Genomic DNA, 17,448 nt, shown 5'->3' on the forward strand with positions numbered 1-17,448 from the left:
ATCTTTACAATCAAGGCTAAAGTAAGGTTTTTAGTGTGCACTGTGTATTTGTGTGATAGAGGGAGAGAAAGACAAATGGAGAGAGAGAGAGAGAGAGAGAATTGAGTTTCACATGTATATACATACACATACATGTATATGTATGTATGTAGTCTGTCTTTCCAGGTCTCTGTGATATTTTGTAGTCGGCTTTGCGGCACCTGAAAGTTGATCACCAGACGTCACTTCAAACACTTACATTTTGCCTGAAATACCTCAACGTATTACACTTACACTAGCAATACTTATGTTTGTGCTTAATCACTTCATTTTTCATTAATATAGTTATATTTCTTATATATTCTTATCCTTTTATTTTATTTTACTGTCTCTTATCTGATTGGCTCGTCGAGATAAAAGGGCGGGCTAATATACACCATTGGCGTATGTGTGGCAGACTCTCTGCCTATTGGTTCCATCACACGTCACTCAGAGACGGCTCTGGCTCTCACATCCTGTGTTGCCGCCCTTGGGCAGAGTGAGTGAGAAATCAAGCTCTGAAGACATCGCATTCATTGGGAAGACTCGCATTATTTGGAGACTTTTAGTTAGGTCCCATTAACAGGTAAGGAGATATATATATATAGGTAGGGGGTTGAGATTTAGTATGTGAACTCAGGAAACTTTCTATCGGTAGTGTTTTACATGGTGGTTTAGCTAACGTTAAACGGCTAGCAACTTGAGTCCACTGCTAGCTGTTAGCTGCTAACTGTTAACCTACTTGTTATCGTTGTGTTGCTGCATCAGACAAATGTAACGCTGGCTAAGTTACCAGAGTGAGTGTCTCGTGAAGCGCTTGGTTTTGCTTTAACTCTTTCTCAGCTAATGTGTGGTGCCTTTTCTTCTAGTCACTATCAACGTGTTTACTGTCAACGTGATAATCATAAACATGTCAGCAGCGAGTTAGCGAACGAGAGATGGGTCAAACTAGTATCAGATATGTGCAGCGAAATCACTACCAAAGGAACATAACCGTATTGATCTACCTTGTATAATATTATAGTGTGTGATATGTCATTTTATGGCAGTACTAAGTATCCTCTAATGATTCTGGTATCTGTTTGGTTCATAAAATGGGGCACATTTAATCTCAGCTGCCCATCCCTGAGAGCCTGACAATGCATTTTACAGATGGGGCATCAATACCGTGATTGTTTGTTTGACTAAGACAAGAGCGTCAGTGTGTTTTAGCACATACCTTTGGTGTGATGACTCACGCGAGTGTGCAGGGTTAGTTGTGCCGGCAGGGCTCAATGGTGAATAAAGGGTGTGGTCCAAGTCTGCTTAGGGAAGAGGGGTTTACCCTCAAAGCCTGAAGACAGGGGACCCTCCTGAAGGTGTGCAGCAGGTCACTGAGTGGAATGTCATGGTGACTGCTGCTGACATGGCATTTTTGGTGATACCGCCTACCATACCACCCTCTGCAGTGTGCCGTATTGCAGATAAACAGACTCCTCGGATAGGATTTGTTGGACCTGCATACTTTTCACTGGGGAGTGAAACCTGGCCGCAAGTGCCTGGTTTCACCCTTGGTGTAATGCAGCCACAGCAGTGAATAGCAACTGTCATTAGTTTTTTGTTTTTGTTTTTTAAGGCGTGGAAATGGCAACCTTTCCTGAACCTGCGTCAATCATACTCCAGCCCTCGCAAGCCTCGCAAGGGGGGGGGGGGGGGGGGGCATAGAAATCATGTGTGTTTGTTTGAGAAACATACCACTTCCTGTATGGCCTTTGCCAGGTCTGCACAGGAGTCGTATGGACATACACAACACATTTTAGTCTCCTGACACCCATGTCGTCTTATTGTTTTTACTTGTTAAAGTATTGCAGTGAACATACCTGAGCGACAGCATGATCAGACCCTCCATTGCTCTCTCTCGCTCTCGCTCTCGCTCTCTCTCTCTCTCTCTCTCTCTCTCTCTCTCTCTCTCTCTCTCTCGCTCTCTCTCTCTCCTTCCATCTGTTTTCTATCATTTCTGACACTTCCAGGCACCGTAGGAGGCGTAAGATAAAACGGAAAACTGAGTAACTACAGGGTGGAGAGACAGAATAAGACTGTAGAGAGTAGGTGGGAGGAAGTGCACACTCTTGTCCCATGAGTTGCAGAGCTGGGTCATTCTAACTATAGTCTTTCTCTGCGTTGATGGGGCGGGGCTCTATAATAATGTAATAACCATTCAGTGCTTCCTGTTCATCTCTGAGCTGCAAGTTATACTTTTCCTCCAGCTTCAGCCCCTTAGATCTAAAACAGTGACCTGGATATTGATTTCAACAGTTATACTTGACGGAGTGTGTTTTTTAAAGATGCTATCGGTTATATGATATAAGCTAGAGATATCTGAGATGACGTTTGATATTGTATCACACACTTAACATTTCTCTGTCAGCATCACTTTTTGAAAGAAGATCATCGTCAAACGTTTCACTTAAAAACATGTTTTTTGGGTGGTGGAGATGAAAGAAATAGAAACAGATGTTTTACCTTTATATCTAAAAGAACGTGGTCAGTATTTTGCCCATGAAAGAAACCAGGAGAAACGGATTGCTAGCCCTACTCACATCGTCTTTTGGTCTTTCATGCACACATACAGTGGATATTTTTATTTTTTCTTCTGCAAAGGCTTGGTTTAACCTTTTTAATGTGACCATACATCTTTTGGCCTTGCTCAAATCAGCCAGGGTTTACCACTAAACATCTAGCCTGTCAGGTGAACTTAAATCATGATATTTGTGGCTTTGTCCTTTGTGTACTCCTCAGTAATATGTTTTATGTTCAAAAGTGGCGTGTCTGTACTGGCCAGTGCGAGGGAGGTTGGTGTAGAGTGCGTACAGGTCTGCAGTATTATTGGCTCCCAGCCATCTGTTGTTGTCTTGAAGGATTAGAAGAGAGGAGAGGGAGAAAGGAATCAATCAGATTGGACTAATGGATCCCCTCAGTGTCTCTACTACCCTTTGCCATCATTATCCCTGTCTGCATGCTCCATTACTCTTCTGTCCACACGCCCCCAAAAAAAAGTACCGGACCTCACTGTAAGCAGTGGCTGTTGTTTTGAATGTGTTGAATTACATGTCAGTGAAGTGGAAATTGTTTTTGAGAAGAAGAAGAAGAAGAAGAGGGGTCATGTGGTAAATGGTTTTATTCTAAGCTGATCTTGTCATAAGAGCATTATGTGTGTTTGTGTGTGTACGTGTGACTTAATGCTTATTTATCCGCGGCTTACGTCTCCGCTTTTTCCAGATCATCATTGCCGTCTGCACATTATTAGAATTAATTTTCGAAGTCAAAAAATAAATCAAACTCCTTATGATGCAAGACCAAATCTCTTCATACGTTCTCCTTCCTCAGCAAATATCTGACTGGTGTGGAGGGAAATGAAAGGCGTTGGACCTGGATGTGAGGGCTTTTTTGGCAGAATACATCAAAGTCTTCACCTTCATATAATCACAGTAAAGCCTTTATGGGTTTTTCGTGCCCCAGGACGTCTCGGTGTGTATTATGAAATATGACCAAAAGTCCTCTTTCCAGAAACATCTGAGCAAAGGCTTGTAATGACCAGACGTGCTGTGTTTTTTTTTTGTCTGGGCCAGATTTTAATATCCATTTATATTGTTTCACTAACACATTGGCTTAGCGTCGTTGCAGCTTGAATGGCTGATCACCTTCCTCCCAGTAAGGTGTGATAATACCCTGCAGGAGCCGTGCAGTAGTCATTACTACTGTACTGACTCTGTTTTCCAGGTTCGGATTTAACTATGCCCAGCGGAGCGTTGGGGCGATTATCTTTGTTGCTCGTTACATTCATACGCTTTTTATTAAAGACATCGGTGCTGACATTTGGGCTCTGCTTCGTCTGCCGGCTCTCAGGCCTGCAAATGTCCCTGCTATGACTATTATAATAATCAGAAATAAATGGGAGTAGTTGTAGTGGTGTAGGGGAGGAGGTGAGGAGGTGAGGGGAAGAATTAGTCCAGCACAGAGCCTGGATTGTGGAGAACTGAACAGTGGGAGAGAGAGACGGAGAGTGTCAGACTCTGAGGGAATTCCTCTAAACTGGAGAAATCACTCAGGCAGCTCCAGGGAAATGGCCTTAAAAGTTTAAAGAATCCTCGACTAAACCAGAGTTAAAGCACACGTTGTTTCTCCCTGCTGTAATGAGTTCAGAGACGGTGCTGTATTTCACAGTTGACATGAATCAGTGAGACTGGTGCAATGTTCCTGCAAGTTACTGATTGTTGTACCAGTATTGTCTGTATTTGCACGAATTTTTACATTTTGTTATTGTAGCGTGAGCAAGCCGTTTGGGGAAAGTAGAGTCTTAAGTTTGAGTGTGTTTACAGCGTTGGTGTGTGTGTGAGTGATTAGGACTGAGGCCATCTGTGGAGTCCTGCAGGGAATCTGGAAATCACGAGGTCATTAAGTGGTCGTCCGTGGCATGGGAGAGGGAAGCGAAGGCTCTTCGTTTTGTTTGACAGGGTACACACTCACTCCCTCACTCATTCACTTATCTGAGTTTTATTTAATCTTCACTGGGGTGCATCTACTTACAGTTTACTCCAGTATTTTCTTGCTACTGTTGCCATTCTCCTTTATTTTCTGGCCCTTAGTCCCTAGAAGGAAACTGTTATATCCAGGAGAATGAGCTTCTTGTGCTTCTTCTTTTAAGTTGAGTGTTTTCCAAAGTTATGGTGTTGAAAAGAGTAGTTGGTGATCCTCATGGGAGTGGTCAGGTGATTTGTATGAGCCTGAGAAAGTTCTTTCTTTGCGCCGTGTGTGTGTGTGTGTGTGTGTGTTGCATCATCATCGCAAGGCCTCCTTATCCAGCCCAGCTGTGATCAACTGTTTCCCAGTGATCAGATAAACAATGTATATTTCGATATGTTGCTATTACTTATATTGCTATTGCATTGATTTAGTCAGGTACATTAAAATGCATCCCACGCCCCGTCATCATGAATGTTTTACTTGTGTTGGTCCTCAGGAAGCCTCTCCCTGGTCTGGAGCAGTGAGCTTGAGAGGGAACGTTGTGGCTGCGGTCTGCTGTTCGGTGTTGCTTAGCGAGCCATAGCTGGCACCATGGCGTTGTCATTCAAGAAGGACCTGGAGAAGTACAAGGACCTCGACGAAGATGAAATCCTCAACAAACTGTCGGCGGAGGAGCTCAAACAGCTGGAGACGGCACTGGAAGAGATGGACCCTGAGGTCAGGACTCAGTGAGGGTTGGAGGAGCTCCAGGGCTCTTTAGTGGGAGGGAGAACGACAATAATAAAAGTATTTCATCCACTCCAATACAATCTTTGCAGCTATAATTAAATTTCTCAAATAAGGGACACAGCTACAATCTTAGACATGCTCCAGTTTTCACCCCAAAAATATATATATTATTCCACATAATCATAACTTAATTTCCTGGGATGTGTTGAACATCACACATTAAAATCCCAGGGTGGATTTTTCCTTTGCACCCTCCAACAACACCTTCCAGTCCAGCAGCCTCCATGGCTGGGAACACAGTTTAAAGGGGGAGTCTCTGTCAGCAGGCTGCCAAGTGTTTGTGTGTTTATTTGAGAGTAGAGCTCGGGAGAGTATAATGAAATCCCTCCTGGGCGTTTTATTTAAATTCCATCTAAACTGAGTGAGATAAATCACCCCACTAGGGGCCCACAGGAAACAGTCGGCAACAGTGGGGGAAATATTCATCTTTCAGTCTCATGTCATTAAATAGACAAAGTTTTTGACAAAGAATTTGGCACTGCATGTAGTTTAGACCAAACACAGGCTGGCTAGACAAGTTTTTCAGAGTTTATCCGCCTTTTGTTCACGTCCCTCAAGTTTTGGCTCACCTACAACAAATGGTCCACAGTTTGTTGCATTTCTGTGGTGGGCGGAGGTGTTTGAAGCCGCGTGCTTCTGGTTGACATGCATCAATTCATAGTATGTTTACTACAATTCATGTCTATTTCCCGTGAAACTTCTACATCTGTCGTTGATGCCAACTACCACACAGACCTGTGGATGCGGAGGAAACTGGCATTTGGTACATTTACTTTCAAAGAGATACTGACATGGGTCCGGATTGGTCAGCATGCATTTATTGTTGCATGACACTGTTTTTAGAAATGTTCAAGTAATTGGATGAATGGATATTTTGTTCATCATATAGAAGGCATACAGGTACTTTAACAGCTTAAAATTACCCCATCATATCAGCATACACCCTTTATCCACGTCTATCGTGAGTGTATTGAAGTCCTCTAGGTCTAATGTGTCTCCTCATCTCCTCTCCTCAGCATGCTCTTCTCCCAGCGGGCTTACGTCAGAAGGACCAGACGACTAAGGGAGCTACCGGGTCATTTAACAGGGATGGCCTTCTGAAGTACCTGGAGAAGGAAGCCATGGATTACAAGGACAGAGACGATATACTGCCCTTCACTGGGGAGAGAAAAGGTCTGTGTTTGAGTATTTACTATTTTAAAACCTCCTCATGACTGAAAATTCAAACGGAGAAAGTCCATTTAAAGTACTTTAAATGAACCTCAATCCCGATAGGTCGGGTACAAATCAATACAGGCAACGTTGAGTGTTTCCCCTCAGCGAGGGCGGGTCTTTACAGTGTAACGTAGTGCATCACGCCTACCTCTCATTAGGAGCATCATTAGTGCTGCGCTGTCACCTGTTAGTGACGTGTTCCTCATGAGATGAGCTGTCTGTTTGTGTCTGCATCAGCAGGACGAACGCACAGCGGTAATTACTGTTCTGCTGTCTTAGGCCGGTGTTATTAATGCATGTCTGCTCTTATGCAACATACAGCAGTGTGGGGGAGGTGTGTTTGCACCAGGGGACTGGAGGCATGAGTCCCTCTGTTTATTGAGTCCAGTTCAGTTAGTAGACTAGACGTTAGTAAACCTTGTCTGTGCTCAGGCTCACGTTTTCCTCGGGCAAAACTATGCAAACCAGAGCCGAAGGCCTTATTTGAATGGCAGGGCTGTGTGCAGAGGTGCATACAGTGAGTCCAGCTGCTTTGTCTCATGCCCGTAACTATACAAAAAATCTCCTAATGCCACATAACTAACCTTTTCTATGACAGCGGTAGTATGTGATACTCACAGTTATATAATCAGGCTTTTTTTAGCAATTGAAGTAGTAAAAAGAACCGAGGCCTTGGATGTGGGATGCTTCACCATTACAACAGTCTGCGATATCTGCCAGTAGTCTACCTAGAGGGGAATGAAATAGTCTTTTGTCAGAACTCAGTAGATGTCATGTGGCAGAACGTTTCTCACAGAAAGGTGAAATAATCACCCACTGCTCATCCGGATGGGATCGATGTCGCTGTCACCGAAATAACCTGATCTGAGAAACCAGTTGTGTTCAAACAAGTTGTAAGACATACCTGTGGTAACCGTAGTCTCTTTCTAGAAGAGAGGAAAAGGGAAGCTGCTTTAAGTGACAGCGTGACACACAAACAAAGTGAGAAGTACAAACATGACTTGGTTGAAATGATTGTCCAGAGGAATTCCTTTTGTTGGATCTCAAGAGATCTGAAAGTTACTCCCTCACTGGAGAGGAAACATGGAGCTGACATCTTCCCCCTGGCCTGTTAGAAATTATACTCCGGCTGTGCGTGTGTGTGTGTGTTTGCTTGCGTGAGTGAGTGAGTGAGTGAGTGAGTGTGTGTTTGCTTGCGTGAGTGCTTGCGTGAGTGAGTGTGTGAGTGCTTGCGTGAGTATGTGAGTGCTTGTGTGAGTGTGTGCACGCCCTATGACAACATGGAAAACTCAAATCACTGTGGTGGTTCTGTGGAATGTAGCTGATTCTCTTCCCCTTGTTAAACTCAACCCCCTGCTGATAAATAGTGTGTGTGTGTGTGTGTGTGTGTGTGTGTGTGTGTGTGTGTGTGTGTGTGTGTGTGTGTGTGTGTGTGTGTGTGTGTGTGTGTGTGTGTGTGTGTGTGTGTGTGTGTGTGTGTGTGTGTGTGTGTGTGTGTTCAATAACACACACATTTCAGAGGAAACCGGCCTGCTTGAATGCCATGGCAACCATTGCAGCCTTTTAACCACATGGACGTTATTGTATTGGGTCAGCTTCTCTTATTGTGTTCTATAATCCATTGTTCAATCCTTCATTTCCTTAGAGGTTTTTGGAACATTATTCACATTCAGAGGGTCTGGCTGGATGCCGGGTTGAAGTTGTTGAAGGAAGACGTACAAATTGTGTTTTAACGGGCACAGTTGACTTTACTTGTTACGCTCGGTAGAGCATTCACAGCATGCCTCTGTTCAAGTCTGATAAACCTTGTGTCTGTTGAGGTTGTTGTCGTTGGCATTCGTAGCCGTGTGTAACGGAACGGGTACAGCAAAGGCAATCAATCGGTTACTGCAGATTTACTGCTCAAGTGTAATAATGGTTCAAATTTAAAGGACTCCTCCGGTTGATTACATCATATTTTTGACATGTTTACCTCATTTCTAAATGCGGTCAACAAAGCCACGGGTTAGCAAAAGTTTAGTTTCCATTGTTTAGAGACCATTGTCTGGGTTCAGCTGACCCATCTCACTTGCTGTAGTTGTATTTAAACAGCTTTTTTTTTGTGCAATAAGGGATGCTTTCCTCTCATTTTGTGCTGTTATCTTTGTAAAAAAACTTCACAGTGCTGCTTTTGCATGCATGACAGTTAAGGCATTAAAGAATCTCTGTACTCCAGTTACAGGCAGACACTGCGTTCTCAACATGCCTATAATCCTAATAGTACAACATGAGCCCCAATGTGCTCCCCTCATTCAGTCCATGATATACGCTCTTCAGGAATCCTACAGAGGAAGACTTTGGGGCCGTCAGTCTTTTGGCTCTGTATGTTTTTTGGACCTCTGACGGGCTAAATGTCGCTCCGGGGGGACTGGCACAGGATGCTGCCTGATGACTGTATTTTACTGTTTACTGGCTTTCAGGAAGTGCCAGAGGCACCCCCCCCCCCCCCCCCCCACCCCCCACCCCCACCCCACCCTGGACCCGTTTGTACAATTTGACTGGCTTGAAAGGAGCGGGGGGGTTGTTTAAGGAGACAGACTCATAGAAGCGACTGGCACCCACTGGACTGGTCTTTCCGTCAAGTGCAAGTGTTTAGATTAGACTCCAGTCATTGTTCCATAACTTCCGTCTCTTCCCTCTGTTACTATGGCAATACCAAAGTGGTCAGGCTGTCATGGCTGCTCTGAAATTCTGATGTTTGGGGAATGCTGTGTAAAATAGCAGAAGACCTGGACTTGTTGCGACTTGACTTACACACATACATGTGTGTGTGTATATATATATATATATATATTGTATACATGTATACACACACACACACACACACACACACACACACACACACACACACACACACAGTTGCTTTAACTGGGACTGTGTCCATTTACTTGTAGGCGCACACACACAGCACTTTGTAGTCATGCAGTCTCACGATTGTTGCACAAGGCAAGGCAAGAGGATAGGAACGACTGAAGGAAACGAACAAGCCACAATAACCGACAAGTAACAGTTGGATGTTTTTTTATAGAAATTGGAGGTTGTGTAACGTCTCATAAAACCTTCACACATGCACCCGTTTCATCTGTCTGTGTCGACGTTCAAGTAATTTATTGCCTGCCCTATTTTTATGGAGGCTGAATGATCTTCTTTGAGTAAAGAAATTCTCCATTCCTTCTCTCTCCGTAGGTAAAGCATTTATTCCGAAGCAGAGACCGATCGAAACGCGCCAGGAAGAAGTCACAACCCTCGATCCAGAACTAGAGGAGGCCCTATCCAGCGCCACAGATACGGAGCTGTGTGATCTAGCAGGTGAGAATGAATAAACACCTTTTGAGAACGCTAAGAAGTCATTGTTTAAAGGCCTAAAAGCACATTACTCTGCCTGAAGGTTTCTTTGAAGAGGAAGACGTTGTAGTAGAAACACAACAGTCTGCTGGGACAGTTAAACACAAGCTCCTTTCATGACCGGGCTTACTGAGCAAAACAACCTGTCTGCTATGGCGTCTAGATTTGGTTACCTTTCATTCACTGATCCCTGAAGAACACGTGCGTTCACACTGACTCCTCACCACAGCTGCTGATGGTCTGCTTTTGTTTTGCAGCGATCCTGGGTGTTCACACGCTGGTCACCAGTAGCCAGACATACGATGCTTCTAAAGACGGTTACAACAGTAAGTACAATCGGAGAAGTTAACCATAGAAATACAAAATGTAACTGTTTTCTGTGGTCATTTGACTAGTACAAAAAAATGGTAATTGTTGTTTGTTGTCATGGTGGGCAACGTGTGTCAGTGGGGCCGTAAAGTGTCGCTGCTCGCCGAAAAAAAGAGACGCCGCTCCGGAGATGGATGGCGGGCTGGCTAGTAAGCTAGGTAGCTCGGTAGCTTACCGTTGCAGCATTCAAGCATGGTGGACAAAGCCACCTGGCTAACTAACTAACAGACAGCTGGCTAGTTAGCTAGCTTGCTAATTCCACCATGCTTTAATGCTACACTAGTTAAAGAACATAGCAAAGTGTTATTCTTGCGCTTTGACGAAAGCATGAAGATGACGCACTAACTTAAGATTTTAAATTTTACTCCTTTGCTCTCTGTTTCTTAAAGCTACTACTCTACTGCTTGTTTTAGTCGTTACTGCTAATCTTCTCCTCAGTGAGTCAGCAACCTGCCTTAAGTCGGTTGAGTTGATGCGACTGGATACAGCTTTGGCGGCGGCTCCTTGTTCATTCCTATGAAAGTTGCTCTGTGGTGCCCGAAGCAAAATAAAATTTGACTTCAGAGAATTTAATTCAGGTGAAATTACCCGGATGCTCGAGCGCTTCCTTGAACCCCGCCTCCCTGCACGTGGTCCAGCCTCATTCTCGGGCTCATTGACATGAGCGGAGGAAGGAAAATAACTCTGGCTTCAGATCAGTATCTCTACCTCTTCCTGTGTGTCTTTTTTCTAGATGTGGTCAAAGGGGAGAAGATGAACCCAGTGTTTGATGAGCCTCCCAATCCCACCAATGTAGAAGAAACTCTGCAGCGGATAAAAAGCAATGACGGCTCCCTAACAGAGGTCAACCTCAACAACATCAAGGTACACAGAAACGCAAGCTTTTCAGAGCCTCTGGGTGCGCATATGCTCGTCTATTCCTGGACTGATGACGGCCTTTTGTTGGTTTTCCAGAACGTTCCAATTCCCACACTGAAGGACTTCGCTAAAGCCATGGAGAAGAACACGCACGTCAAGAAGTTCAGCCTGGCAGCAACACGGAGTAACGACCCGATTGCTGTGGTGAGAGGGAGTGGCTTGTGGGCTTTTATTTGGCTTTGTTGACACCTGACAACTCCGTATTTACGTCCTTGCTTTATTTCGTCCTCTCAGGTGTTCAGTGAAATGCTACGAGAGAACAAGACGTTGCAAAGTTTGAACTTGGAGTCCAACTTCATCACCGGGACAGGGGTGCAGGCTTTGGTTGATGCGTTGCGAGACAATGACACCCTCACAGAGATCAAGATAGACAACCAGGTACCAGCTGCTCTTAAACAGATATTCATCAAGTTCACTAAATCCCTGTGAAATTCAAGATGTTATAGAAAATGTTATTGTTGTGCATTGAGTGTTTCCAGTAGTGGAAAAGACGTTAAACCATTTCCCTGTGGTACAACTCTTGGTACTGAAGTGTGTGTGTGTGTGTGTGTGTGTGTGTGTTTCAGAGGCAGCAGCTGGGTACTACCGTAGAGATGGAGATTGCTAAAATGTTGGAAGACAACAACAGCATAGTGAAATTTGGCTATCACTTCACCCAGCAAGGACCTCGCTCCAGAGCTGGCGCAGCTATCACCAAGAACAACGACCTGGGTATGACACACGCACACACACACACACACGCACACAATCACTTGAGATTTGTTCAAACTTGCAAAAACGGTGTGACTCGTTGCACATTACATTATCTTCCTCCCGGTATCGCTCTCTCTTTCTTTGGAAGAATGAGTCATAACAATTCCAACATGTCTGCCGTTCATCTGTATCTACAATGTTGTTGTTTTTTCCACGTCCGTCCACAGTGACGACCCTCTGCTCTCTTTTAGTTCCCCGTCCTGTCAGAGTCGAGGTAGCACAGGTCTGGTGCATGGGTGTGACTCTTAAGTGTGCCAGTGCATCGAAGTGTTTGAATGAATTAACAGTACGGACATTGACACGGTGTGATCACGCAGCTTTGAGAGTGATGACACCTCACTTCCTGTTTTTTTCTGCACACGCTGACACCTGCTGTTGAAATGGGTCTAAAACTGTGACTGAGCTCATGAGGAGTAACTTGGTGTTTCCCCGATAAACTAACAGGCCTGTGTAGGCTGTGTAGCATGTTTGCAGTTCTTCGTTCGTACGATCTTTACTCTGTCAATCAACTGATTTTGTGAAAAAAGACAAATCATGCATTTTGCTGTTTTTTCTTTTTTTTTCATTGTACTTTTCCTCTTCAGTCCGCAAAAGGCGAGTGGAAGGGGACCTGTAGGGACGGAGCCCCACCTGCCTCCCAGCCAATCCTCTTGTTTCATCTCGCCATGTGGAATACTTTCAGCCGATGCCCTGGTCTCATCTCACTGTGTGGAAACTTAAGTCTTGTGCCAAACTGTGGGGCAAGGCGCGCTCAACCGGAACATACATCTGAGAAGAAGGGAAATAACTGGAATTGCCCTCCCTCCCCCATTTACATGTTCATACTTATGTTTAATATTATATTGTTATTGAAGGTGTAAATCAGATTAGCTTTTAGTCATTTTGTTTTTTTGAGCCTTTATCTGTCCAGACTTTTCACTTCTTTTTTTTTTTCTACTATGCTATAATCATGTGGAATAAACATGCACATTACCAAGTAACGGACACAACAATAACAGCTCAGTATACACGATAACTAACATTGAGGGAGCCCTGTATACAGTGGTAGTTTGAGGCCTAAGCTCCCAGTGGAACACCTGTATCATGAACTAGCAGAATTTGACATCAGATCGTTAGAGACGGCTCTAAAGTCGATGTTGACGTCGGCATCAGAAGGTGACGTGAAGCAAAGTCGGACCAGTCTGTTAGAACCACAGCTTACTGGCAGAATGGTGACCGTCACCATGTGATCAGATCACCATTTATTGGGATGGCCTTGTAAAGCCCGCTTGACTTGTGTGTGTGTGTGTGTGTTTTAACGGTTAAGTTTGCGTTGGCCTTAAGTCAGATGCTGGCTCACCCTCTTATGTGAAATGAATACTGTACGCAGCAGTGCATAATGTTTTATATCACGAAACCCGTTAATCCAACATCTTGTTTTCATACGGTTCAAATTCTGATGTTGGTTATTCTGATCACTTTTTTTTTCCTTAACAGGAAATTATAACTGGTGTCTGGATATTTTGGATCAAGTAAAATTGGGATTGTACTGTAAAAGTAAGAGGATATTAACTCGTCTAGACTGAAGAGGTCGTTACGAATGATGTTGTAAATGTCTGCTCAACACACAGGGTTCCTCTGATGCTTCGCCATGCCAAAGACTAACACAAGCAGTGCTTAGAGTGTCGATATGTAACGAAACGGTGAGCGGTTCAGGTCTTTGGCTTTGTCAGCTTCAGTCATTTCCTCGCAGTATACATAGCAGCAACGATCAAGAATCTTTTTAGAGCACATCATGCCATTACACTTTGTGTTATTTGCCGTTTATAGCACAATGTTCAGCAGGTAGTTCACTGAGATCGGCAAACGCTTTTTCTGTTTTACCTCCCAGGCTTTGCGACTACTTTCCATCTCCCGGATAGAAAGTCTTCTTAAATTTCACCTTTCACACCCTCGGTCACACTGTCACTGTCGCTCAGCAGCATCTCAGCAGTAGCATGTCATTCATTATGTAACAGAAAACAACATGCTCTGCGTGCCTCACACTGAACTTCCTGAGGTACACTGACCTGCTTGAGATGGGTTTAACAGGACTAATTCAGGATTACTTGAAACTTGTATGTACTGTTTTATGTGTAATAGGAACAATATGCTGGCATGAACGTCACTCGTGAACATCGTGTTTCTATCGACCAAAAATAGTTCTTTCATCCTAACGGCCTCACATTCCTCGGACAAGAATTGGACGGCTGAGTTCAGTACGTTGGGTTTTTATATCTGCGTCCGCGGTCATATCTGCTCGTATTTCTTCTTGGACCTTTTTGTTTTCACATTCCTGTGCTTTGCCGGTGGACAGTCAGCTAAAGTGGGAAAACTGCGTCTTTGCCTGGGCTTGATACGAATATTCTGTGATTCATAATATGTATATTAATTGTAAAATGCCATCTCACAATACAAAGTGAACACACACACTTTTAAGTTTCTACAAAACTGCGATTCTTTTTTTTTTTTTTTTTTGTACTTTAAATCAAAACCCAGGTTTAGACTTAACATAAGGAATATGTACTATTATAAAACCACAAGACTGGTGAAACGCACTGCTGAATATATGATATCCTCAACAATAAATGTTTTTACATACTCAATCTGCCCGTTTGTGCATTTCTTTAATGTATTTGTGTTAACGGCATATATTATCATCCTGTTTAATGTTTCATGAATATTTTATAATCTAGAAAAAATTAAGCTAAATAAAAAAAGCTCTACACAAGGTCCACTTTTGGAAAATGTCCATAGATTTTTGTGAGTTTCATCAGCAGATGGAGTTTCCTCAGTTTGACTGTTGACCATTCGCTGATCAAAGCTTGAAAATGTTTGTGAAAGATCCACAAGTAGTTCAAGGAAGTGAACCTTGTGCTCAGAGTTTTATGTCGAACAATAGAACTTCAAGCTCCACTATTGTGTAGATCTCTTGTGTGTTTAGATAGAAAGGTTTTCAAATTAGCACTAAACGCAGTAAAGCCGAGGCTGACGGGAATGTCATTAGTTTAGCAGGTCGTCTGACCAACAGACGCTAGCTTGAGTGTAAAATAAACTACTCTGTGTGTGTAACCACTGAAGATTTAAAGCGGATTGTGGCCAAATCTCAAGTTCAAATACACGGTGTGTTTGGTTTGGGAGGTACTCTAGGTGGTCTACTATGCACCCTTTAATCAGATCCAGTTTTTCCGATTGTTTGCACATGCCGGAGAGATGATGTCATGTGCATGACTCCATCCCTCTCTGGGTTTCCTGTGCGGTGAGCTGCTGTCAGAGAAACTCGGCAGTGCTGGCAGTGGACTGTGGCTGCAGTGAATGACTCCAGTGTTTCCACTCTGTGAGAACAGAGAAGGACGAGGAACAACAGGTTTAAGAGGTCTGTTAATCACACCAGAAGGAACACACAAAAAAAAACTCACAGTGAAATATACAGTTGTGTGCTTATGTAACTACAGTACAACTGTTCCCTCAGACCATGACTATTAATAGGCACTGCTCCTCCGCATTCGGAAAAAGAATAGACTATAACCAACAGCTTCTAGTCCATGTCTTTATTTGAGGTTGATGCCCAGAGAGCACTGCCATAAATAGGATGCCATGTTTAGTTTGGTGTAAAAGAGAAGCCTTATTAATGGGTCACCTAAAACCCCTTATCCTCAAACAACAAGGAACCAGCTCATAATGAAATAAACTGTCAAGTATCGGTAACTGAGTATGAAGTTGATGATATTCTCCTTGGCATGGGGCAGTCGGATGAGATGTGATGTTATCGCAGCTGCTGGTCAGGAGGTCGGATTAGGTGTAGCTCAGGCGATGATGCTGACGAGGCTTAAACATCGCTGGACTGGACGGACTCCAACTCCAGAGGCGACTCCAGTTGCCCCCACATGAACTGGGGGGGGGGGGGGGGGAATAAACAGACACTAGAGACGCTGTACAGTTCCAGATATCAACTTGTGTCTTTGTGGCCAAAACTGTTTGCGCTGACATATTCATTTTACGAACACTTTAAATCAGTGTCTCTTTTGTCCCCCACCGAGCGCTGCCCCCTTCTTCCCTCCCCTTCCCTCTCGTCCTCTGCCAGCTTTCACAAACACAGGGGCTCTGTTCTGGAACAGGTATGCTCACCTGTTGATTTCCCATCAGAATGATTTGCTCTGTGGTGAGTCAGCCCTCAACAAAGCTCTCAGCGGTCCCTCTCTATCATGACCTCATGCGCTTGGTAAACAAAGGCTCACAGATTACAAGGGAGAGGAGAGAACGGGAAGGGCACTCGTATTGTACTGTATTCACAAGCAGCATTGAATAAACTACTATACCACTGGTAATGTGTTTATTTAAGAGGAAAGCAAACTGAATTCACCAACACATTTTAGGTTAGACAGAAATAAAAAAGCAGCAGCTTCTATCTGATTTCATTGCTGAAGCTCCTCAAGGTGAGGGCAAGAGAGCAGTGATGGTGCCCTGACTGAAAACAAGAAGAAGTAGGTAACATCTGTGAGCGTGTGTCTGATCTAAGCCTGAACCTATGCAGCTGTAAATAAGTCTAATTATTAGAAGATGCAGACCGATCTCTGTTTATATAAGAAGTGATGGTGGATTTGAAGACGTATAATGAGCCATGCATAGCCCCAATGAATAAAAACAGATTACAAAACAGCCGAAGCGACGCTCTAGTATTAGATTTCCGGTGCAATCCCTGTACACAGTGGGGAAATAATACTCAGCAGCGCTATAAAACAACGGCTGGCTCTAGAAATCTTCTCTGCGGTCTTGTCTGTAATGGAAAGTTTACAATTTAAAGAACTACTACGGCATCACAATAAGATTATAATATTCCTATTGTGAGCCATAATCTAGCATCACACTGCTACTACTGATGATACACTCAAAGATCAGTCACGTGCCAGTACATAGTTGATTACAAGCATAGAGCAATGACTGAAGTTGTATCCCAAATGAGAGATGTAGGCTACTACTTCATAATGTACTTTATAATACTTTACAAATGGCATATGAATTACTCGCTACTCTCCAATCATAGCCTCATAAACCGAGTTGCTACATGGATATTTGGCAGCTTTATTACTTTGTATAAAAAGGAAAATATTGCAATATGATGTTAAATGAAATATTGCAAAATAAACCTATTAGAAAGAACTTAACCTCTCATCATGTTTTAGTTTTTTTTTGTGGATGGGGGGGATTTGTTTTGTAATACTGCATACAACAACAATATATTTAAATGAAAACAAATTTGGTTAAAATGAAAGTTTGAGTATTTTATGCATGGATGTTATATAATAACCTACATCCACGATTTAATGTTGCGACAACCAGAGCCCTGACTTTACCGTGGTGTGTACCGCCCCCTTGTGGCCGTCCACGCTCACTACATCAACATGTCCGCCTCGTTTTGAACTCGGAAACGAAACCTTTCCGTAAAGCCCCGGCGATCATTTCCTGCGGGTCACAGTTTTA

At 43.5% G+C, this 17,448-nt stretch overlaps 1 protein-coding gene across 2 annotated transcripts; it reads left to right on the forward strand.

Annotated features, from left to right (window-relative positions):
• The first annotated feature begins 500 nt into the window (after positions 1 to 500).
• On the forward strand, positions 501 to 14,567 carry tmod2 (tropomodulin 2). Of its 2 annotated transcripts, none has more exons than XM_079165277.1 (10): positions 501 to 604; positions 5,018 to 5,238; positions 6,327 to 6,483; positions 9,751 to 9,873; positions 10,167 to 10,235; positions 11,012 to 11,142; positions 11,233 to 11,340; positions 11,431 to 11,574; positions 11,763 to 11,907; positions 12,141 to 14,567. In XM_079165277.1, the coding sequence occupies exons 2-10, from the start codon at positions 5,113 to 5,115 to the stop codon at positions 12,326 to 12,328; spliced, it is 1,191 nt and encodes a 396-aa protein (XP_079021403.1). In that variant the 5' UTR covers positions 501 to 604; positions 5,018 to 5,112; the 3' UTR covers positions 12,329 to 14,567. The 2 variants fall into 2 exon arrangements, with proteins under 2 accessions (XP_079021403.1, XP_079021404.1); XM_079165278.1 differs by having other exon boundaries at positions 12,534 to 14,567.
• Positions 14,568 to 17,448: the final 2,881 nt, after the last annotated feature.

This window comes from Pholis gunnellus (assembly GCF_910591455.1).
Source record: "Pholis gunnellus genome assembly, chromosome: 1".
Classification (NCBI taxonomy): domain Eukaryota; kingdom Metazoa; phylum Chordata; class Actinopteri; order Perciformes; family Pholidae; genus Pholis; species Pholis gunnellus.